This window comes from Pinus tabuliformis, chromosome 7, assembly GCF_031772625.1.
Source record: "Pinus tabuliformis cultivar Carrire ecotype Pingquan chromosome 7, CPIR1, whole genome shotgun sequence".
NCBI classification, from domain to species: Eukaryota; Viridiplantae; Streptophyta; class Pinopsida; order Pinales; family Pinaceae; genus Pinus; species Pinus tabuliformis.
The window spans coordinates 1,445,769,744-1,445,795,715 of NC_142293.1; the positions used below are offsets into that span (position 1 = coordinate 1,445,769,744).

Below are 25,972 nucleotides of genomic sequence, written 5' to 3' on the forward strand. Positions count from 1 at the left end.
ATTTATAGTAGTGCTATTTTTATCACTTCTATTTTTAACATTTCTTGTTGCCATTTTCAACACAGCAATAGATCATTATATTTGGTGAAGAAGTCTTGAATTCTGTCATAGTTGCGTGGATCCAATGAGAGCAGCTCCACTTCGAGCAAATGTCCTTTCATCACATCTTGTTTCCCGTAGAGTTCTTCAACTTTTTTCCGAATCTCATTGGGAGTACTGTAGGCAGATAGATGAAACTGCAACTTTGGGGAGATGCACATGTATATGGATCCATGGGGCTCATCCATGCAATTAAGGTACTTGGATTTCTCTATGGCTGAAGTGGGTTCCACTTCTACAGCCATGGTAATACTGTACAATCCTTTCTGACAAAGGTATCGAGCCATTTGGTCCTTTCATTCGTGATAGTTGTACAATGTTAGGATTGATGCTTTAGGAAACTCCATTTTTTTGTCGATCTTCAATCTCCAAGCTGTAATACCTGCAAAATAAAGTACTAGTGCGCCTTTTATCTAGCAACCTGTGGGCTCTAATACCATGTAAATGTGTTAGAAAACCTGCACAGATGAATCTAGCCAGTAAAGGTTGAACACACAGCTTTGCAGAGCAAAAACACTAAAAATAAAATTGAAAGAACAAAAAGAATTATTGATTAACAGAAAATAGGTCACAATGCTCATGATATAGCATCAGTGGGTGAATATCCCAAGGTAATGGATCGTAGTGGTGATCAATGAGAGGACTTGACACCTACAACAAGTTCCGGAAAGAACTAGCCAGTTGGGTAGTGAAAAGAGGAGCAAATAGTAAATCATGCAGAAAGGATTTTGCATGTAGTCCCACATGCATGGACAGTCAAAGGTGCCAATCTGGTGAAGATTCCAATGTTGAAGCCTTGCATGTCAGTGAATGCTCTAACTAAGTTTCCGCATGTGCCAGTAATGAAGGCCTTAGATGTGTAGTACCTCCAACAAAATTATTTTGTTTTCTAAGATAGACTTTTGTTTGTAGTGTTTGTTGTAGAACTATATTCAATTTTACCAATTGACATTTTATCCCTGTGCAGTCATATTGGTTATATGCCTATGCCTAAGATCAAGGTTCTTGCAAGTAGTGTTATAATTACTAATACTAACAAGATAACATGAAGTTAAACTATAAGCATTATGTTTGGTGAACTTTCTGAATCATATTGAAATTTTGTTAGAAATTGTGAGGGATGGACGAGACTTTCATGTAAAACACTATGGATGTACTTTGATTCATGATTTTTTTGATTCATTTGGTTATATCTTCTACATGCCACTCTCATGTCATATATGGTCTTTATTGGTGTTGGTGGTTGCTTCTAAGAAAAGCTTTGTTAAGTATCTAAACTCTATTTTTAGTTGCAATGTTATTCTTGTTGGCATTGGAGAAATGTTTTATATGGAGTATAGTACAAAGGTCAATTTTTCTCTATTATCCATGTAAATACTAAATTATCATTTTATGGTAACAATTTTGAATTTTTGTATTTATTGAATGAGAAATTCTCTCTTTTGTATTATTAATAAGGAGAAACTTTTAAAGAGACTATATAATTACTTTAATTTCAAAAAATAAAACATATGATCAAGTCAAACCCTTAAACAAGAAAACCTTGAAAAGAAATGATATATTTCATAAACATTGTTTATAAATATTTTAAAATTTAAGAATATGCATGCGATTGTTATAATTACATAAAAACTAATAACTATAGAATAAACAAGACAATGAAATTCAATTCGTGCCCACTACCACCCAAATGAAAAACCATAACCATCCAAACACTACCATGGCAAAGACAAGAACTACCATGGGAATAAGGCTGGAAAAAACATGATATCTCACCCTTCAAAAACTCCTCAACAATTTGCCTCATAAAGGGAAAATCGATACAAATGTTTTTTAATGTTTCGATAAACCTCTCAGCATCTCTTTTAAAATTTTGGCATCTTTGTGAACAAAAGATTCCACCTCATCTTGATATTTCAAATACATAATCGGAATGGTTTGTGCGACAACCAGCGCTAAATAAAAAATATTAAAATAGAATAAACTCAAAACAAAAAATTTCATATATATGTGTTTGCAAGAGTTTAACTAACAATAGTAACTTAAAAAGAGGAAGTAGCGTCACCAATGTATGCCAAATAACGCCAACTTCCAATAACAAAGAGAAGCCAGACCTGCCACTACTGGTAGAGTTCAAGGATTAAAACAACAATCCAAGTGGATCAAAAGTTTAAAATTGAATAGAATAAAATGTTTAATCAAAATACCAATAGATATTTCTTCAAATCTCTACAGTTTTAACATCATGTAGAACAACAAAATCTCTTAGAACAACAAAATCTCTAAGAAAAATACCAGTAAATACTAGCTACAACATCATGTAAAACAACAAAAGCTCTATTGAATTCAAATCTAAGTTCAGAGACAAGATGGTGAATTGCATCCCATGGAAGCACAATCTCTGCTATATGCGGTGGAGACCTGTAGCAAATGGCACATCAGTTTCTTGCTAAACAAAATAATATTGTTTCGCCTTGTGCTTGGTAGGAGCTTATGATTATAGCGGGGACCTAGGCCATGCAAAAAAATATTAAATTACATGATAATTAGCAAGAAACTACCCCCACGATTAGATTGTCTAACTCAGTAGAAAATTCTCATAGTTGTGCCTCATGGATGATGGAACCCTTGTGAACTGATAAACCAAATTCTTGCTAGATTTATCACCAAATTTCTACCTGGTTTAACACCAAAGTCCAAAAATAATTATCAAACTAATAATTTATCACAAATTCCTACAAGATTGTTTCAAAGATAATTATTTCTAACGGTTGGCGACGTGGCCTCATTCCTAACCAGTACGAAGAGATCTAATGAAGTGAGGTTGTCATCTCGCCAAAATTCCTACAAGATCGTTCCAAAGATAATTATTTCTAACGGTTGGCGACGTGGCCTCATTCCTAACCAGTACGAAGAGATCTAAAGTAGTCAGGTTGTCATCTCGCCAGACAATCCATTTGAACTATGTTAAACTTCACCCTGCTGTTCCCTATAAGATTTAAAAATTGGGACATAACTTCTTCTCTAAACAACCCATAACTTCTTCTCCAAACAACCAATAAAATTTAAGAAAATTGTTTTTTTAATTTATAAATAATAATAAAATTTATATGTATTTACAACTAAAAATAAATAAAATTTTGTACTGTCATTTTAATCCATTAAAATAGATGATGTAGTACCAATAAACATAATAAATATCAACTACTAATTTATAAATACTAATATTAAAATATTCTAAAAAATTCATGAAAATATTTTTTTCATTTATTTAATAATTATTAACAATAAAAATAAAACTATAATTGCCTATGTGCATAATTGAGCTTAGAGACTTATTTTACAACTCCTTATGAAAGAGATGTATAAGTATGTATGTGCTCAACCTAAAGTTGATAAGTGTCTTTTTTTAAAAACATATATAATAATATAAAAATATTATAAAACATCACTAATCTAATTATTGTTGGGCATACTAAAGAGAAGTACAATTAGTTAATTCACTCTCAACTATAAATAAAATATTTCAGGTCAGATATAACAAAAAAAATAAAAATGAATATAAGTATTTGGTTTGTTTAATTAAAAGTATTATGAAAGATCAATAATCTCATGCTCAATCATACTAAGGAAAAATGGTAAAAATATTTAAATCAGTTTCAACCATAAATAAATAAAAAAATGAATATTAGTGTTTTGTTTGTTTAATTAAAAATATAATAAAACATTAATAATCTTATTCTCAATGTCTATACTAAGAAGTGGTAAAAATATTTCAATCTTACTCTAACTATAAATAAAATATTTCCCATATCCATATTAAACAACACAATCTTATATAAACTTTATAGAGAAATAAAGTAATTAAATTATGTCCAAATTGATTTTGATCCATTTAATTACAAATAGTTATATATATATATATATATATATAAATTTTTTCCAAATTTTACGCTTCAAAAAAATTTCAATCTCTAAATTTGATATTTATATTTACTCTTGCCACATCTATAATTAAAATAAATCTATACGGATTACAATAAAATTTAAAAACTTATTTTGAACGCAATAAAATGATAAACTTACATATCCTATAATTCATATCCTATAACCGACAAGGTAGCGCCTCAGTTCTGTTAGTGAGGATGCGTTTTAGGGTTTCCATTTGATCGCGAGGAAGGCGAGTGGACACGTCAATACTCCCTCCACCGGCTCTTCCAGGGACCAAAACCATCCCTCCAATTTCATTAATGGTTGCAGGCTGCACGCTTAGTGGCTTTCCCAATCCAAAGTCTATATCATCGTAAACAGGATATCTCGAGGAGCCCACTACACTGACACAGTAGCGATGGTCATAAACGTCGAACACGCAAAGGTTGCGAGATTCAATCCACTCAATATAATTGTTAAGCTGCACCTCTGATTTGCAGGATTTGATTACCTCTTCGATGAGGCCAGCAGCAAAGCTCATATCTCCCTCCAATAGCTGCTTGGCTGTAGTCTGGGCCACACCAGGGCATATGCAGTTCCCAAAATACGTTGGTGGCAAAGGCGGAATTACCCGGTCTCTGCAGTCTGCAAGCACTAGCATACGAACTGGTTGGTTGTCTGGGACTCTGCGAGCTTCCATTACACATCTCCAGAAATGTGCTGCAACTCCAACAAATGAACTTGAAGCCTGAGCTCGTTCCTTCAGATTTTGAATCATTTTCCCGCTAAAATGAAAAGTTGAGATTTCGTCTTGCATGGATATCTCAATACTAGTATGGACTTCACCCATAAATTCGTTGCCTTGCATAGGAGATTCCAAAGTCACAGGCAGCGAATCGTCGGGCAGAAACTTCAAAATCTGCGCTTCCTTTACCCGATCCGTCACTACCTCTTGGATCTTTGAACAAATCTTGGGCAGCGCGTAATTCTTTTTGTCGCGTTTGAATACTGTTCTCTTGTGCTCCGGCATTTTGGAAATCGGAAGTCCTTTGCTGCGATCCGCCCAGCATTTCATGAAATACCAGAAGGAATTGGCGTCTACAATAGCGTGATGAAGAGTCGTTCCAATGCAAATTCCTCCTCCCAAGAAAGCGGTCACCTGCACAAACTCAAATATGTATGTCATTACTGAGCCATTATTAATTGTAGAAATAGATCAGAAGCATGTGGTGATTATGAGAGGTGATACCTGGATGGTCAGGAGCGGAGCGTCGTAGCTGCTTTCATTCATAACGGCAAGTTGCTCAAAGAACCTTTTGTGCTGAAAATCATCTTTCTCCAGTTCCTGAAACGTCACATCAATCGACGCTTCAACGAATTTCACACCATCATCATTGCAGTCGACTTCGGGCCGACTCGAATCTCCTGCCTGGATGTCCAACCGACCTGCAAAGGGATAGAAGTCCACCAGAACTGAAGACAGGCTCGCTTTTAGCGTCTCCACTATCGTAGAAAACTCCTCCAGACCTCTGGTTTTATAGAAAAGAAGATACCTAACGTTGTTCGTTGTAATCCAAAAAATGTCGAGACTGGAGAGGAACATTCGATGCCTCACAGTAGGGATGAGCGGTGAAACCACTGAAACTGTCGGGGACAACTTTACCTTAATCTGGTCTCGTGCCATAGTCACAGGCTACAGAAGTTCCCAATGAGATCTCAATGCTCATGAACCCAACCCAACCACAGGAAAAGAGAATACCAATTGCGCCGAAAGACTAGATTTATTCCGTATTTATGTTGTCGTCAATTTTCTTTTCATGATTTTTTATAAATTTTTTAATGTCATATATTTTATCGAATTGAATTGATCGATGAATTTCCCTATGCAACTTTGCATTTGGAAAAAAAAAAAAAAAAAAACAAAGATATAAAATTGTTAAAAAATAAATAAGATTTTCCTTAATAATTCAAGCTGCACATGGTAGCTGAATAATTACCTAAAAAGATACGTCACGTAAATTATACCTTAAAAAGAGATACGTTAGGTAAATTATAGCTAAAAAGATACGTTACGTAAATTATACCTAAAAAAATACGTTAGGTAAAAAGGATACCTAACGTTGTTATTTGTAATCCAACTAATGTCCAGACTGGAGAGGAACATTCGATGCCTCACAGTAGGGATGAGCGGTGCAACCACTGAAACTGTCGGGGACAACTTTACCTTAATCTGGTCTCGTGCCATAGTCACAGGCTACAGAAGTTCCCAATGAGATCTCAATGCTCATGAACCCAACCCAACCACAGGAAAAGAGACTACCAATTGCGCTGAAAGACTAGATTTATTCCGTATTTATGTTTTCTAAAGTTAAGAAAGTCAATTTTCTTTTCATGATTTTTAATCACTTTTTCAATGTCATATATTTTATCTAATTGAATTGACCGATGAATTTGATTATGCAACTTTGTATTTAAAATAAAATAAAAATAGAGAGATATAAAATTATTAAAAAATAAATATGTTTTTCCTTAATAATTCAAGCTGCACATGATATCTTAATAATTACCCTATTAAACTTCAATAACTTGGCGTAACTGGCGTATCACGCTAATATATGAAATTCGCTTGTTGCGTCTTTCGAGATCAGAATGCTTCTACAATTTCGTAAATACAATAAAATCAATTTCCAAGTATTGATCTCAGTAATGACCGGGAAACATCTCTATATAATATGAATACTGAATCCGCTATAATATTCCTTGAGCGTAAAGTTTCAATAAATTTTCTAAAAGTTTCAATAAATTTTCTAAGATTCTCTACGTGACGTATTTAATTGAATTTATTAAGTGACTTTCGTTTAAAGATTCTATAATTAATGTATTTAATCAGAACGATTGCAGGTGTCTAGGTTTTTAATTTAATTCAGTAACGTACCTTACAACCTTGCTCATTTATATATTTTTTTTAATATGCATCGGCGAAAAATATGTACTACGAGTTACTAAGTTATAATTAGGTTCTTGGCCTTTTTATTTATCATTATATTCTTATTTATTTACAGCGAACTATGCCTAAATCAGATTTCTAACATCATCATGCATTTGAAGGTTCATATGTATATAACTCGATAGTAATTTATCACCTGGCTGAAAACTCTCCGGGTCTATGTATGAAATATCACAATCCGCAGTATCACTATGTTTAAAATATCACGATGTATGTATGATGGCTTAGTATTTAAGGTGATGTTAACTTGAGTTATAAGTTGCCCTTAGCTCTTGTTCATATTTTATATTTTCCTTTTAATCAATTGCGAGCCCTCCACCTTACACGACTGAGCGTCCCAGGCAACTATGCAAATACCCCACCCCTCACCGCCTGTCGCCCTCATTTGAGCCTTTCGACATTTCTGGTCGGCTCTGTAACTATCACGACTAACCCTAGCTAGTTTTTCATCCACCACACCTGCTTTGTCTACGGACTTGCCTCTCTACCTTGGTAATTTCTCATATTTCGCTGCATTTTTCCTATCAGAGTTTCTTTTTTAGAATCTACACGTCTTGGCCATTCCGTTGTAACTCTACGGAGACAACCACAACACTACCTCAATTCTACCTCTGCACAGGTAAATGGGATATGCATATGGTGAAGGTTTACATGCCTGTTTAGTTGGCTTAATGGATATTGTTTTCTTCGCTTGTTTCTTACCGTTTCATTTCCCTTTCTTGCTGCCGCGCTTCCAACCAAGTCATTTTACGGATTGACGTAAATTATCCTCGTTCTTTTTTTTTTCCAAGATTCCATTCTTATCGTTGTACACAGAACTGTAACCCTTTTCCTTTGTTGTTTTATGGTTTCCCGGATTAGGGTTTCTAGCTAATAACCATATTCATAGGTTGGCCTAATAACCATATTGATAGGTTGGCTAATAGTCTAACCATAACTTGTAGAATGACATAACATAAGTTCGCCCTTGGATCTACTAAAATGGAAACAAGTCAGTGTATAATCATACTTTTAATCTTAAACATTGTATATTGGTATTTTTCTTGATGATCATCCATTGCTTCATTGGTTCATGGTATGTTCTTGGCCATGTCATTCACTAGAGAAGCTTTTTACCACGCGGGCAATGCTTTAAATGATTTTTGTTATACATACAATTTTTTTTAGTAAATAAGCCTTTCCACACCCTGACTTTCACATTTCTAGCTATTTTTCATTATTTCCTTTTTAGTCCAAATGAATTGTTTTAGACCCTGTATTAGATTGGACCAACTAGGCTAATTACACAAGAATCTCTTTAATTTGAAGAATCTATATACATAATTTATCCCGCATGAAAGTTGATCTTCCTATGTTCACCACCATGATTTGAGAGAATGCCATGTCAGTCTTCATTATTACTGGAAAAAGGGTTAGCAATATTATCATGATAAATGATAAAATAGAAGAGTCAATATCTTAACTTTAGTTAAGAGTTTAAGGAGTCAAACTTAACCACTGGTAGGTTATCATGTTGTGTTATAACCAAGCTGCTAGGAAGAAAATGGGTTTCTGATTTGAGTGCAATGTGTTCCATATATTAGTAGAGTAGCTAAGAGTGAATATGGAGAGAGAAAATATAGAGGGCTTGTGTCTTCTAGCTGCACACGAGCCATAGGTCTCACTTCTTTCTACTTATGACCATTTGTAGCAGCAAAGAGGGAGTGGAGTAGCCTCAACTTCTCATTGGGTTTTCTTTCAAAAGGGTTACCCAAGTCATATCTTGTGTTACTGTAGTTTATGTGTGATTTTTCTATTTTTTCTCCATCTTTTATATAATTATAATTTTCATGCATATGCAATAAACAATAATTAAAAAATCCATAGATCTAAAGAGAAATAAACCCGCATATTGTAGATTATAGATTTTATAATAGATTTTAGTAGATTTGTTGTGGTTAATTCTCTAATGGGACATCCACAATATTTTATGGATCAAACTAGGGGTAACCATTTGACCCAATTATTTTTTTGTTTAAAAAAATAAAGGAATAAATAAGCTTCCAAACATTTAATGTATGCTTTTGTCTATCCATCAATTTGGGGGTGATAAGTTGTATTGGATCCAATCAGTTACCTTGAATTCTAAACAACTATTGGTAAAAAATGTCTATGAAGGTGGGATCATGATCAATCCCAATCAATTTAGGTGGGGCATATCATGTAGTTTAAAATATTGGCCATTAATACCTGCACTACTATGAAGGCCTTAAATAGGTGTTGTAATGTAAATACGTGAGAATACTTAGAAGGGTGATAATATTTAGTGGAACTATTTGTAGTTCGAGGTTCATGCCAACAACTAAGTTTGTATAGTTGTATGCAAAATGAACTAGATATCATCTTCAAATGCATACAATTTTTTCTCCTCTTTTCTTTCCCTTTGCAGTAAATATTCTCCTCTGATAACCATCAACCCTATTGGAAAATCAATGCCTTCGAAGTATAATAATGAGATATTGAGGATACTGAGGATATTAAGAATTTGTAACATTCAACACATTCCAATAAAGGAGAAAATGAGTTGTATCGATCTTCATAAGGATTTCTAGATTTTTTGTTTTCATAACTATTCATTAGGGTCTTATAAGACCCTCTTCTTCTATTTCTAATATAGTCATTTATTACATAGGCTTTCTAACCTATTACCTAGTGACCAAGATTATTGCATGAAAAGAAATAGCCATAAGAGAAAGTGATACCTAGATGTGAATAACCTTCATCATGAAATTCTTATTTTGAATCCATTCCCAAGCCTTGATGAGTCTATGCTTCCTTTCCTAGTGTTAATTTATTTCATTTGAGGGTTAATTTATTTCAATTGAGGATTATAACTCTATTGGTCCTTTCCTTATTTAATGCTAAGTTTTTGATTGATAAATATTTTCATCAAATTAAAATAGATTTCATTTTTCTTTTTAAATTTAGTTTTTGCTGACATTGAGTCTTATTCTCCCTTGGCAATTTCATGACATCCAAGACCTATTTTAATAAAAGGATACCACTAACAATTGAGAATGAGGATATCTGTAATGATTACTATTAAATTGAGTGCAGGGAGATATCAAGCATATGTAATTAGTTTTCCCAATTAAATACACATTTTATTTAAGATGAAAAGCAAAAATCATGCAAGAAATTCAATAAATATTCTATAAACAAGTGTCAGGTACTTTGAAATCCATACATTCGTGCAACAGGAGAATAAAATATTCCTAGACACCTATGCGTTTTGTCCACTCAATGCAATTCAATGGAGCCTTTCTACAAGCCACCGTTGATGGGGGTCTCAAGCCCATCAGATAGATGGTGCTCACATACTCAGTGAAAATTGATTATAATCATGGATACTGAGGAGGATACCAACACACACGAGAATCCCATCCATGTATTGTTTATTCATACAATAGTAACCTATAGGGTAAGATAATTTACCTGATACTGGTCACTTGGTACCTTTTCTAGGTGGGGGAAGAAGCAATTGGCCCTCGAACGATATATGATTGACTCATAACAAAAGTGGTGGTTAGCCACTAAGTGAGCACACTAACAAACATACCTCGGGTTTCAACTCTTGGTGACATGGTGTCACTTGTTCTGGGAATTAATTTTCTTATGGTGATGAAGGATTTATTAAGCTCCCTACTCATGGATAAGACATAATAGGATTTCATATTCCAATTTATGCTTTACAACATGTTTTACAATTAGAGAATTCAATGATTTTATCATCTTCATGCTATGTAGGGTGACCAAATTATTTGTTGGAAACAAGTCCATTGTTGAATGAAAGAAACTATTTTATGAAGGAATCCATGCATTTATGTCATATATTTAAGAGGAATCCTAAGAGCATAGTGTATTTTTTCTGCATGTATGTTAAACAAATCAATACCAATTGAGGTGAACAAAATAAAAATCTTAATACCAATAGCTACAAAATTAGAAAGTTCTTGATAAATATAATGAAAAAGTTAGACTTTCCGATGCCAAGTATTCCTTGAATAATCACTTAAAGAGGATTGGAATTTTCATATTCAATTCAATGGCTAAAATCATCTCAAAAGAAAGTAACTTTCTTCTCACAATGAAGATGTTGACAAAACGTTGTTCCCATCAAAATCATTAGAAACAACACCTTTGGATTGGAATTTATTATAAAATTAGAAACTTTAATTGCAACATCATCTAAGAACATAGTTTTTTCCCAATTAAAATATATATCAAAGCCATTTCAAAAAAGTTTGTGAAGGTATGAAACATTAACTTTATTTGGAGAAATTATTGGAGACAAGTCATCATTCTTTATAATATTCTTCAACATCAACTTCTTTTTTGAGGGAGTCATCATATTATTTAGCATTTTCATATTAGAAATGGACCCAAGGAATATTTCATTTGTGATATCTAAAATTCCAAAAAAATTTAATCACTATTTCACTTGAAAATTCTATATCTAATGCAATGTTATGGAATGGTTTGTAAAAAGTCAAATTCATCCAAATAAATATTGAGCTATTTTGAACCCTTGTCGGGAATAGAAAAGAAGAATGACTAAAAATTAATTCAATGGAATTGAAACATCTATGTTTCTGTGGCTCTTTCTTACACTCAACATGAAAAAAAATAAAAATCTATTTCTATTATATAAATTTTTCTATAAAATTATGACAAGTTTTATATATTTGAACAACATTGTTTTCAGATGATAATTGATGAGAATCCCTTGTTAGTTTTGTTAAAACTTTTCTTCCAACATTCAAGAGAAAAAAAAAATTCAACTACACAAAACAAGAGGTAGATTCCTTGTGTTATAATGTCATGGTATACAAGTGTTTCTACAAGGAACCTATTTTATATACACAAAGAAGGATATCCAATGTGTTTTATGTTTTCAATTATTTCCATCATATGTTGACGACTTTATAACCTATTTTGTACTTTTGAATCATACCTTGCAATATATTTCATGACTACATGTTGAGAAACAATTAGCTGAAAATCAATAATAGATTGCTACAATCTAAGAAGATTAACATTGTAAACATTTTGCATAACATCAATGCATGTATTCTATTATTTCTTTTGAAATTATAACATATGAATAATGTTGATTAATCATGATAATTTTATGGAGTATTGTAGTGATATGCAATAGTAGACTCCCTTTTGTGCAAGCAACAATCTACTACATTTTGTATGTATTTGAACACAATTGAACAAATTCTTGTAACCTTCGTGAGGATTGTAAGAAGAAACTTGTGAGGTGTTCAAAAGGTTGGGATCGTCATTTAGTATTTAAGGAACCATTATTTTATGGTACTGGATGTAATTTATTCTCAACATTCACATTGGAAGGAGGGGTACTCTTTCTCCCACCTTGCTCCTTCTAAATCTTGAAACTTTTTGTCTCTTTTAACTCTTACAAGAATATTGAGTTTTAATCAATCTAATGTTTTTAGGATTTCAAGCACCTATGTGAAAAACCCTTTTTCTAATCCCTCTTGTAAATATTTCCATGAATTATAATTCATATAAATAACATGGAAATGCGATGGTTTTCTTAAATATCATCCTTAGTTTTTGTGGGTTACCCTCAACCATTACAATTCTTTGGTGGTTCACAATTTGCAATGGGATATTAATATCACTTCTTAAGTGGTTTCCAATTTGTAATGAACCATTAATCACCCCAAGTAATTTTTCGTTAACCACAAACCTTCATTTGTCATGACAAGTGATTTTTGGTTTACCATGAACCATCATCATTGCAGTTATGGGGATATAGTTTCCTTCTCATGGCTTAAAACCACTACATTGATATCATTTGACTAATGTACATACAAAAATAAAAATTACTTATGCATGCTCATCTCAAAATAATCTAAGCTTTTTTAAAAATGGATCCATCATTGAAAACCACTATCAAGAATATCATCAATTTTCTTGGGGTTTTATGTAGTTTCATTTTTAATGGATTCTTTAGCTTTGTTGCATCTAAATTTTTAAATACATGGTATTATTTTCACTACTTATTTTATCTTAGTTCTGTTTTTTCATTCTCCATTATTTACCTTTTTTTAATCATATTTCTTGGATTACTAATATTGATTGCATATTGTGTTCATGTCTAGGTTTATATGACCATTCTTTTTCATCTTCTTTAAGTTTATTTAATTGTCTTCTTCTATCTTCTACAAGTTGTACGTGAGATCTTTGGAATCCACAGATAATATTTTTTTTTAGTTTATACTACATAATGGATACAATTTAGAATTCTAATATGAAAAGTGAGACAAACAATTACCTATATTTGCATCAATTAGTTGAATTAGATAATCTTGTTGTTGTTGTTGTTCTCTCTATAACATTACTCATCAGATGATCGATCAACACCAACTCTGATTTAAACCCTAATAATTTAGCATCTTGCCCTTCCGCTGCCAAATTCACCTTTTGGTGGCATCGTTTCTGCGCCTTGGTTTCACCTGTGACATTTGAACTACTATGGAGGCATCCTGGTCAAAAAGGTATGCGACCAGCAGATAAATTCACTACTGGCTCACTCCGGGGATTATTACAGGTAACCATGTTGGTATTGAGGGCATAATTGCTCTGTATCCTCTATAGTTTTTTTTTTCTTATTAATTGTATTCCTGACCTTTTTCCTCGGTTTGGTTTCTTTCTAGGGTTATTAACAAAATCATTGATCTCCTCTGCAGGCAGGTTCTCCATTTCTGTGATTTTGTTTCGCCAGGGTCTAACTCTTCCGTAGCTACAAGGTGATTATTATGGCTTCAATACAATTTATAGTTTTCTTACTCCCTTGTAAGAAATATTTGTGGGTGTGGACACTCTACTTCCTCATATTAAATTGGTTATTCTATGTTCAACAATAGCCTACCCAATTTAATTGTTTTCCGTGGCTTCATTTCTAGGTTGCAGAAAACCCTTTGGCAGTAGTTTCGTTGGAAAGTTAAATATTTTCATTTTGATACACTCACATGATACCCATCGGCTATTTATATGGCCGGTCTTTTGTTTCTTAATCTTTTAACAGATGTAACTTTTGGATGTTGCAGGTAATTGAAAGTACATTCATACTTGCGCTTGGCCACCAATTCGCAGGAACTGAGGTCCTTCAACTCGAATCACTCCTTTTTTTTCAGGTTGGTTCGATGTATATGCTTCAAAGATGAGTTATTAGAGAATTCCTAGATGGGACTTTTCTCTCTAATGAAATTACAGCCCTGAGGCTCAAATTCATATATTTCGTGGACATACTAATACGTTAGGAGATCATATGCAAGTTTGACTTGCCTTTATTTTTTATTTGTAATTATGATTTTAATCTAAACCTACAATTTTTTTGTATGTAAAACAAATTTAGTTTATAATATGAATTCCAATTTTCTGTATCCCCTTGTTGATTCTCACTTTTAATATCTTGGTGAAACATCTTTCCTTTTTCTAACTTAGAATTGGTTTTGGACTATATGTTTCCCTGATTCTATATTCTTTGTTACCATATTCTATAAAATTTCGAAGGGAATTAGATTATAATTTTCCAACGCGTTGAATGTGCATAACAACAGTTATACTATTAATTTCCATTATGAATGTTTTCTTTTCTAGGAAGACTTCAATTCTTTTGGGTTCATTCTGTCAACGAATAAAATAGTTGTTGTGCTAGGTCGCTTGGTACTATGAAAACTGACTTTTTATTTTTTATTTTTAAAGTATACAATATATTAATAACTCTAAACCTAGCATAGCATGTCTTAGGAAATCCTTTTATTTTCATTTTGAAGTGTGACAAAGATGTATGTGTACTTTATGGAATTTCTTTGCATTTTTTTTACCAATGCTGTGTCCTCTGAATAGTATTATTCTTTCCATATCCCAGTTTAAATCATTTTTGCACTCTTTACAACACCACCTCCTAAGTTGTAGAACTATTGATTCAACATCCATAGTATATTCGTATACAGGCTTGTATATTTTGTCGCTAAACAACAAAATAATTTTTCCATTAATCGTTTCCTGAAAATGTTGAACCTAATATGAGACCTACATTTATATGGTTTAAATATCAACACATACCTAGCCTCGATGTGATCTTCATTTCAATTTCTTCAGAAATTTTTGTTTCCTTTCCTCCTAAAATCTGAATTTTAGTATTGTTAGTATTATGGATTGATTACTATTTGAGAGGTGTACTAGGGTTGTTACTCTTACCTCCTAATAGCAAGGGTATGGAAAACTTACCCAGAATGGTTTATTTTTTATTTTTTTCAATACAATAGAAAATATAATGACAATTCCTCAGGTTATAAGAAAGTGTAGTTTTCATGTTTGGTCAAGTAGATGCTTAAGGGATATGTGTAATGATTTTACCTTTCAAATTGCAGCATATTCTATTCTAGAACTTGTGTAATGTGCTCCTATGATTTCACAGAGTTAGCCAACTAATATCACCCTCCATAATTTAAATGAGTAATTGTGTTTTAGAGTATTTGATTAGCTGTCTACAATTTTTCTACCTTTCCATTTCTATAGTTGCATGCTAATGTTTTTCCCCATGCCATGTAGTTGTTACATATTTGTTATTTTAATATTTATGATTTCTTGCATAAACGAGAATTGTGTCGCTATGACCACATACTACTACTTTCCCGTGATCCATGGCATTTTTTATGTGAGGTCCTACAAATCTCTCATCTTTTCTCCCTCCGGTACAATTTATTTCATGAATGTCTTTTAAACATAATTTAGACACAGGTAACAAAGTTAAAGCTAGAAGTAGCAATTTTTATACTCTTTTCTTCCATATCACCTCTCTTAAACTCATATTCAGGACATCACTATAACAATTTCTATTTTGCTATACTCTCTAAAAAAACTGCATGCAACATAAAAATATCAATATGTTTAAGTTAATTAAATTTCCTTTAAACAATATGATGCATGTATGCCAATAAAACAAAAGAGTACACCCTTTAGTTGAATATCATTTCAAACCACTAATCCCTGTTCATGTCTATATAAATATCTACATCTTTGTACAATATTACATTCTTATACAATCACTTAATACTATAGAGGAATCTGGAATACAACATTCATATACAATCATTCGTAGTGAGAAAATGAATAACCATTTATTCCCCTCATGTCATTATTAACTTCAACCCGACCAAAACCTGTAACTCATCATGAAATCCTTACTCATGAATAACTGAATCACTACTATGCAATCCATATCCTCATGAAATTGGTTTTATACCACAGATAATTTAGACAACATGACATGTACAAGTAGTTGTTTCTAATGAAAGAATTAAATCATAGTCAATTTAGATCAAATCACCAGTAGGGTACATGGAAATTCACACCTTTTTGCCACCCAACCTAGAACTGTTTCGTCCAGTTCAGCCTTGAGATGAGAACTTATTCCCAAGGAATCAACAACCCCATTGATCCCTTTCATAGGTATTTTATACTTTTCTTTAATGATAGAGTTCCCTTTGGCGGTGTCCCGCTTTTGTGGACCTTTTTACCCAATTGCCTAGGATTTTACATAAAATCTTGTCTTTCTCTCTCGTGATGCTTTTATGCTTTATCCAAGTGTAACATATTTTTCTAGCTAAGCAACTTAATGAATTTTTCTCTCCCATCCATTAACTTTATCTACAATTTCTTCTAGAATTTCTTATCATGAACGAATATTCCAATCACATTTTTTAATGAGATATTTGTTTATACTTCTTTGGCAAGAATCTCATTTTCCAAGTGTCACATTCCCAATACTTACATTCCATTCATTAATTTAATAAAATATTCATTTACATACGTATTCCGATATTTTTCATGGATTTTCAGCCATTCTTTCTATCGTAAATCACTCTAACCAAAACAAGATTACAAGAATGGAGGTATATTACATTCTCCTCCCATCTTATTAACACTGTCCTTGGTGTTCATTGTTCGGTTCTTTTTTTTTTAATTCTTGTTGGATAACTTTTATTCTTTGCATCTTCTTTCTCCCATGTATCATTTTACTTTTATCCTGAGTGATAGCTCGATTATGGAGCTAGATCTCTTTTAATATGCGTTGGTTTCTACTAGACAATCTCCTTTGACTCTACCTGCACCATTTTCCACTCAATTAGATGAAAGTTATTATGTGCTTATCTCTTGGATAACGGTACATGAAAACCTTATATTTATTTTTTATTTGATTAAGAAATGCTAATTGATAAACTACATTTCCCATTCTGTTAGTTTTGTGTAGTTTTAGTATTTTACTGCACTCTTCATGTTGTCGGTGAATTCCATCTTTTCTTAAAACCAAAACGAAAATAATTAATGTCTTGCATGTTTCCAATCAACAATTTGTTTCATCTGGTGTGACGACTCAATTCTAAAGAAAACATATTCTTAATTTTATCCATTGTTCCTCTTGTAGCACATTGGTATATATGTTGAATATGTGCTTCTTAATTTTCACCTGCACTCAACATACCTTTCACATGTGTTCCACAAAGTCAACACTATCAATATATTACTACAATAGGCCCAATGTCTATGCCCATTAACATGAATATTGTTTACTTATATACTTCAATATATAGAATTAAACATTGATTCTCACATTGCTAGTATAAAGATAACAATTATCAAGGTTGTTTGTAGCATATCATATCAATTGTGCATATACTATTTTAACCATTTTTATGGCTGCTATGTTATGATTAAAAAAGCCTTCTAATTGACTTCTCTACGTCTACCCTTGACTATGTTTCCTATATTTTCACAGTCTCTCACTATAGTAGTTAAAATATTTCATCATTTACCAATTTTCCTAACTGACTCAGCAGAATGTACTTAGCAATGTGCTACACCTTATTCCGTTTATTTCATTTTTTTTTTAATTGTTATTACAACAACACATTTTCCAATTCCAAACTTTTTGAGATCATTTCCTTCTTAACATGACCACTAATTTTGAGTTTCTTAGATTTTTTTAAAAGTTATTGTAGCTTATAATCCTTATTTTTATACTCTTATGTCAACTACATAGACGTCTTGTCTGTTTGGATGTACGAGATCCTACTCATGGCTCTTATATCTTGTTAATTTTGTCCAAATATGTCTTAATCTAGTCTATTATTATAGTGATGGCACTTGTTTTATGGTGTAAAATCTTTCATTGGTTATCCTCTGCACTCTTATTATTATGGGTACTCAGCCATTGGAACTTAATCTACAAGGAATCCTTCTAACTTCCCCAGTACAATTCCATTCAAAATATCCTTAGCAATTTAATTCTCAACTATAAAGGTGTCATATTTAGACTACTTATGCTATTTAGCATTTGGTTTCTTAATAACAATACTTTAGTTGTATCAAGAGAAATATTTGCTATGCTAAAGAAATATTACTTTTTCCATACTCGTTGTATGTTATTGGTAGGTTACTAGTTTTGAATCCTTCTTTTACACTCTTTTCTATCTATCTTTACATATATTCCAATGACTTGTATCCTATGGGCGCACTGCATTCTCCTTCCTTTTTAACGAAAGAGATTTCTTAGTCAATTTGTTCATAAATGTACTTGGTATTGTTAACTTCTAATTCAAGTTATTACTTTATTTCCTTTGGAGAAGCTATAGTGGGTTTTATGTGTTACTCATAATCGTGCATATTGACTGTATAAGATTATTATTTTCATTGTCATTTAATACCCCACATTAGATTCTCATTATTGATACTATTATTCTAATCTTCCTCTTGTCTTAATTTATGATGGTTCATGTATCTCGTAACATTATTATGCATTCAAGGAATATTTCAACCTTCATTCCTCTTGTAGACATATATCTAGCACACCTTTATTTTTATAGTTTAGATTTTTCCGTAGACATGTCACTGATTTGAGTGACTCTCTCCACTGTTCAGCCTGACGTGCTTTACACCCTTGCTTCAAAATGACCATCTCAATAGTACTTGAGACTGTAGGTGTTATAAACTTAGCGTGGCGCTTACACTTATGGTCAATTTAAATTAAAAAATCTTGTAATTTATTATCTATATATATATATCTATATATATATATATATATATATATATATATATAACAATGTCACATAATTCCCTTAGCCTTAATAGCACAAAAATGATGTTTCCTTCTTTGATCAGATCAATCCTTATTCATATAGAAAATATATCATGTTATTAGATTAAACAAAACCATATCCAGGTCAAAAAGAGTAATGATATCACTTTTTGGGTTTTGGTATATAAACACAAGGAGTTGTATGTGCAACATTCCCCGTCGCATTTATAATTAGATAGATGTTTGATTTTGCTTTCCCTTAAGTCCAATATGTATCTCTCTCTTTTATTGTAATTAATTCATATACTTTCAAAATAACCTCTACAAATCTCCTAAAAAATCTTTCATTTATAGGCTTTCCTCCAATAATGGAGATAAAACCCAGCCAATTTCCCATAATATCTTTTGAATCATAGTTAAATTTTCCTCCTAATATTGACACGCAACAATTCAATTGATAGTGAAGAGGTCAATACTTTATATAAAATCGGACGGGTGTCCTAAAATGGACTTTGATGAAAATGATTTCAACCTTAGTCCCTTGATATATTTCCTCAACCATAGGATTTTGGGTATGACTTTTCCTTTTCTTTATTTACTTCTATAGTACTTCGGTCCATGATACCATTAATATCATTATAGCCACCCAATTTTCGATATATATTTTTCTCCTTCAACCACCCTATTTTAGTTTTTTGAACCTTTCTTCGAAGGTTATTAAGGAAGATCAAATTTATCCTTCACTGTGAGAAATCCTTCATATATGTGTCTATTATTAATTTAAGGATCTAAATTGATTTCTCTCTCTAGCGTTCCCCACGAAAATGTTATAGGTATTTATATTAACCCCACCAAAATTATTTTTATTATGTTGTCTAAATTGTATTTTTCATCTTTGGATCAAAAGGAATGGCCATAACAAAAAATCAACTTTTTGTGTAGAACTTTACTGTGTTCCCTTTCCATGTCCCAATTCCTAGCAAATCTGCATATATCCTATCCTATCAGATTTGATTTACAATCCAATTATTTGTTTAGATAAACCAGTTTTATAATAGTTTCGTCTTTATTGTTGTTTTTAACCATATTTCTAAAGTATTTAATATTGTGTGCACGAGTTTCCACTATTATTTCACAAATCCTATTCACATTTGAAGTTCCTAGGATCACTTTTAGGAAGACTACTTTTTATTCTATGCTAGCTATGGTTACTTCAACAGAAGTAATGAAAGTTGAGATGACTCTAAGAAATTAAAAATAAATCACATAAGAGATCCATACATAAGAATGTCTGCACGTAGTTGATTTTGCTACAGATTGTTGAATAAAGGTTGGGACTAGTATTCCTATGCTATTCAAAGATGGTAAAGTCTTTGTTGGAAGCTTACTTAACAATGGGCATTATGTGCTAGTATGTTGTGTGCTAGTATCAAGATGACATGCACATGATGGAAAAGTGACTAGGTGAATTAGTTTTTGAGCTCGTTTATGCACCTTTTACATTAATACAGAAAAATTGTTTCTTTTCTTTCATTGGAGTTCCCATCTCCCTCATTCAGAAATATAGCAAGACAATTTTTCTAGTCTTTTTGCCTCACAACAGTTTCACATATGCAAAATGAGTCATAGTAACAAGAAATTTCCCTCATAACACTTTTCTTCCTTTCGATGAAGGGCATAGTACCTAAAAACATGTAGGGTCTTACGACTCAACAATGATAAAACTTCATCACCCAACCACTATCTTATAACTCCATTTATGCACTATCGTAGAATAAAAAATTTGCTATGAGCCCTCTAGATCCAAGGGTTGAACCTAAGCTTGTATACCATCTGTAATAGACCTCAAAATGTATGCCATATTCCTAGTTGGGAAATTGGAACTGTCATTAATTGACATTATATATATATATATATATATATATATATATATATATATATATATATATATAACTAACGTCAATTAATGACAGTTCCAATTTCCCGACTTATTCCCATGCATAATCCTTCTAATTTTTAGTCTTCTCTAATGAGGTGGATATGTAATAAGGTGCGATATATAAAAGGCTATTCGAGTTGAATGCCATGTTAAGCTCTAAGGACCAATTTATATGTATATACACATATAATGTCTACCCATTTATAATTTAAGGTTATAACTGTGGTTCCCTTGTCATTCTTTATCATCCAGTTACTTCCCATCAGAAATTAAATCTTGTATTTTATGTTCCTTGAAAGAATCAATATATTTATGTATTACCTGGAAGAATCAACAGTATACCAAAAAGGGTTTATTAACCATTATTGTGTTGCTAATACAACTGGTAAATTATTTTCAACACCTTGGCATAGGGTCTAAATGAGGTGTAAGTTACACAACCTCATGTGTACCCTGGTAAGTTAATTCCTCTAGCCAAGTCATTAATGGTGGTAACATATGACGATTTGGTGAGGCTCCAATACCTAGAAATCACGTGCTAATCCCATTGTCCTCACGTCAATATGGTGTACCCATCTTGACATTTAATGAGCTATTTGGTGTGATTTTATTTAATTATATTTCTGATCTTAGGTAATACCTATGTTATAAAAATTCATTAACCTTATATCTAATTGCCCATTTCAATACAATTGCCATGCCTTTCTTAGGAGATTACCCAAATAATAAATTGTTTCCATGTCCTCCTTCTTCACATGGGGGTAAAGTGACTACAGTAATGACATTGGGTGTCGTGATGTGGCAGTGTTTGGAGGGTTAAAATGAGGCATTAGTCATTGGATAGTCGATGAACACAAACTCTCATTTGAACCCTAATTCTTTAGTATCATTCCCTTTCACCACCACATTCACCTTCTAGTGGCGTCCTTTCCACAATTTGGTTTCACCTATGACATTTGAACTAATGTGGACGCATCCTAGTTAAGAAGGTGTGGGCTCAGTGGATAGCTTCATTGCTGGCTCCTTCCAAGGATTATTACAGCTAACCACATTTGTATTGAGGGCATAATTTCTTCATATTCTCTATAGTTTTCTTTCTTATTAAGTGTATTCTTGTCCTTTTTCTTCGATTTGGTGTATTTCCAGGGTTATTAACAAAATACTTTATCTCATATATAGGTGGATTGTCCACACGATTTTGTTTTGCTAGGGTATCCATCTTCTGTAGTTGTGAGGTAATTATTATGTTTTCAATATGGTTTATAGTTTTCTTAATCCCTCATAAGAATTATTTGTGGGTGTGGAAATTATCCTTCCTCTTCTTAATTTGGTTATACTATGTTTAGCAATAGCCTACCCGATTTAACTATTTTCCATGCCTTCATTGCTAGATTGTAGAGAACTCTTTGGCAGTAGTTTCGTTGGAAAGTTAAATGTTTTTGTTTGGATACACTTATGCGATACCCAGCGGCTATTTATATGGCCATTATTTTGTTTTCTTTTTTTAACAAATGTAGCTTCTCGATGTTACCAGTAATTGAAAGTCTATTCATACTTGCCTTTGGCCACCAATTCGTAGGAACTCAAGTCCTTTGACTGACAACACTTCCTTTTTTCAGGCTGGTACGATGTATATGCTTCAAAGATGAGTTATTGTAGGATTATGAGATGTGAATTTTATCTCTAATGAAATTATAGTCTTGTGGCTTAAATTCATATCTTTTGTGGACTTACTAGATATGTTAGGGGACCATACGTGTAAGAACCCTACTATTATAGAAAAAAATTGTTTCTTATGTGGCTATTATTAGTATGATTTGAAAACAAACTATTATGAAATGATTATCAGAAGCAATTGATGTAACTAAAAAAAAATGGAATAAAACTGGAAATTGTGGGGAAAGAAATGCCACAGTAAAAATATTCTTGCCCAAATCTGAAGTAAATCATATTTGATTTTAAGTTCCTCAAACAAAAAATAAAAAAAATAAAAAAGAATATACTCAATGGGAGATAAACATTAAGGAAAGCACTGCAAGAGATAAAACAATGCTTTTTGAGGAAAAACTAAAGAAAATCCTAGGCTAAAGGGGTTAACGGATCCTTGAAAGGCAGAATGCTGGCAAGGAAAATTTTGTAGGAAGAATAATGTTTAAAAATACATTATGAGTAATGAGTAGGGGTTACTAATTGCTGACAAGGTCATCTTAGCCCGAGGGGGATCAGAGGTTGGTCCATTGTTAGGTGGATCAATGTGATTTACAACACAATTTCGAGATCGTATTGTTGGTTAGAGATTCGGTTGTTCTGATATTTTTTTATTTCCGTTATTATACAGATCATGGATGTTAGTAAATTCTATTTTCTATGTAACTTGTTATGTGATTTTATGTAAGGCTAGTTTTCTAGGGTGGAAATGATCTCTATGAATTTACCAATATAATTCATGTAAATTGTTATGAGGTGTTACTCTTATGTTAGAAAGTCTTGTTTTACGAGATGGGTGTAGAATTGGTTATGTTATTATATTTACTATAAAAGTAGGAAAACTATAGAGTTTACATTATGCATGATTACAATAATCAAAGATCATGGAATTATAGTATATAAGATTACATGTGTAGCTGCATGTGTAAATTTGAAGTGAGGAAAGAGACTAGTAATGAGAAATATCCTTTACTACTAATGCATGTGAGAAAATATTCCTTGACTAGAGGAGGTAGCAAATGCTATACAATGGAAAATTCCAAAAAATCCTGCTATGAATCATTGATTACTCCGTAGATAGTTTAAGTTTAGGCAATCATCTTAGTTCATCAACAATAGGATAAGTTAGAAAATAAAGGGGTTATTGACTGTAATTATTTCTAGGTTATTGATGGTAAAACCTTTGAGATGGCATGAAAGTTAGACCACTGAGATCTATTCTTAGGAAAAAGGAATTACCAGCGAAGCCTTAAATAGAAAAAATTGTTTTCTCGGGCAGATTGTGGCTAGAGACGTACGATCTTTGGAAGAAATTCCATAAGACAACACGCGTTGATATTTACAAACACGAGATATAACCATTTAAAAACAAGAAATTATAGCATGCTTGAGGGTGGCGAGACCTTATATCACGTGGTATGAATCTGTAGTGTATAGTGTTACTACAAAGGATGGGATTAAACTCAGCATTAAGCTGGAGCCGCAAATTTAATTCAGGCAGTGAGCCATATTGGGTGAAGGATGAATTTCAGTCCATACCAATAGCATAATTGTTTATCATGCTAATCAAATAGAGATAGGAAAATAAAATAAAAATAAAAATAAAAATGCCCAAAAGTGTTGAAAAGTACAATAAAGCATTCATTGCAAAATTACTAGAAAACACTCAGAACTCCTGAAATGTGTAGACTAAACATACTTCGCAAAGCTACTAAAAACGCAAAGAGAAAGAGAAAGAACTGAAACATTTATTGTACCATAATTAATAATTACTACTCAACAAGTCAACTACTCATTAAATAGATATTCAAATATTTCCCTCATAGCAAGACAAATACTCTCTTTACAACGAGTGTATATTCTAGTCAATATAATTTCTCAAAGGGAACAATAAAGGAGAGGTAGAGAAGGCAGTCTAGATTACAAGAGTGTTTACTCTTACAACTGTATGACAAGAAAAATACATTGATGTGTTAACTTAAACATGAATGATCCAGAAGTAATCGACGATAAATACAAACAAAATAGAGGTAAATTCAGTTCCGAATCATTTAAATATAACCATAACATAATAATATTGACAATTCCCCTCATACAGGAATTAGGAAAATAGCCCATCCATATGTGAGGGTTCTATAGTAGTGCTGAAAAAGAAACAAACCAGAATGTTCATTAATGAGTACATTACAACTCCAGACTTATTATAGGGGGCTTGCTTAAACGAAAAATGCAATTGAGAACCCATAGAAGACTAAGTCCCTCAAATAAGGGTATAATATTGACACTGTCTAAACGATATAACGATATAGGATCTAGGAGTGCAATTGGCATTGAAATTTTTAAAAGAGTAAGGAAACCAATAATGGTAATAAACATCAATTTCAATTCCCAATTGGTAGTAAGGAGTCCAAATGAGGAGGGGGTTCATAAAAAGGAGCCAACCTAGAGTGAGTCGAAAACCATATAAGTATGTGCCTAGATATGTTGAACTTCACAATGATTTGGGGCAAGGATGGTGGAGTACCTACACCAATCCAAACATAAATACAGAGGAATTAGTGAGTAGTAAGTAGGACCAGATGTAAATAATAAGTAATAAACCCTTAGTCACATGAACAAAAAATGAGGAAGCACATCCACACCTGTATAATGGGTGCGGAATAGAAATATTCTGGAGATAGTTGAACCTCCCAATAGGAGGAACATCACACGCATCAAACAAATATTGTATGCCATGGGTTTATTGTTCTATTAAAATACATCGTTTATGGCCTTAAAAGGGCTTTGGAAGTTCAAAACCCAAAAAACTGCCAAAAATACTAAGTTGTGCTACAATTAAGGAAACTAAAAGGAACAATGGTAGGGGTCTCAATGGAATAGTTATTGAGTGGCCATCAATGTCCACCTAGATCAATCCACCCCCTTTAGGAAGCAATGATCCCCATTGCATCGTCCCTCCATGAGATGGGGAAACTTCTACTGAACTTGATCCCTAGTGAGCCACTCACTTGGTGCAAGAGTTGGCAAACTTTGCTAACCTGATATAGTTGGATATTTTGTTGGTGAGTGTTCTTGATTCACATGTACATGATCTGATAAGTTGTGGCATGTTCCATGTAGTCTGGGTTTAGCT

At 32.5% G+C, this 25,972-nt stretch overlaps 1 protein-coding gene across 1 annotated transcript; it reads right to left on the reverse strand.

Annotated features, from left to right (window-relative positions):
• Positions 1 to 4,204: 4,204 nt before the first annotated feature.
• Positions 4,205 to 5,713, reverse strand: LOC149253131 (hydroxycinnamoyltransferase-like). The gene is made up of 2 exons (XM_089454383.1): positions 5,279 to 5,713; positions 4,205 to 5,188 (listed from the first exon to the last, which is right to left on the reverse strand). Exons 1-2 carry the CDS (start codon positions 5,711 to 5,713, stop codon positions 4,205 to 4,207), a joined length of 1,419 nt encoding a protein of 472 aa, XP_089310509.1.
• Positions 5,714 to 25,972: the final 20,259 nt, after the last annotated feature.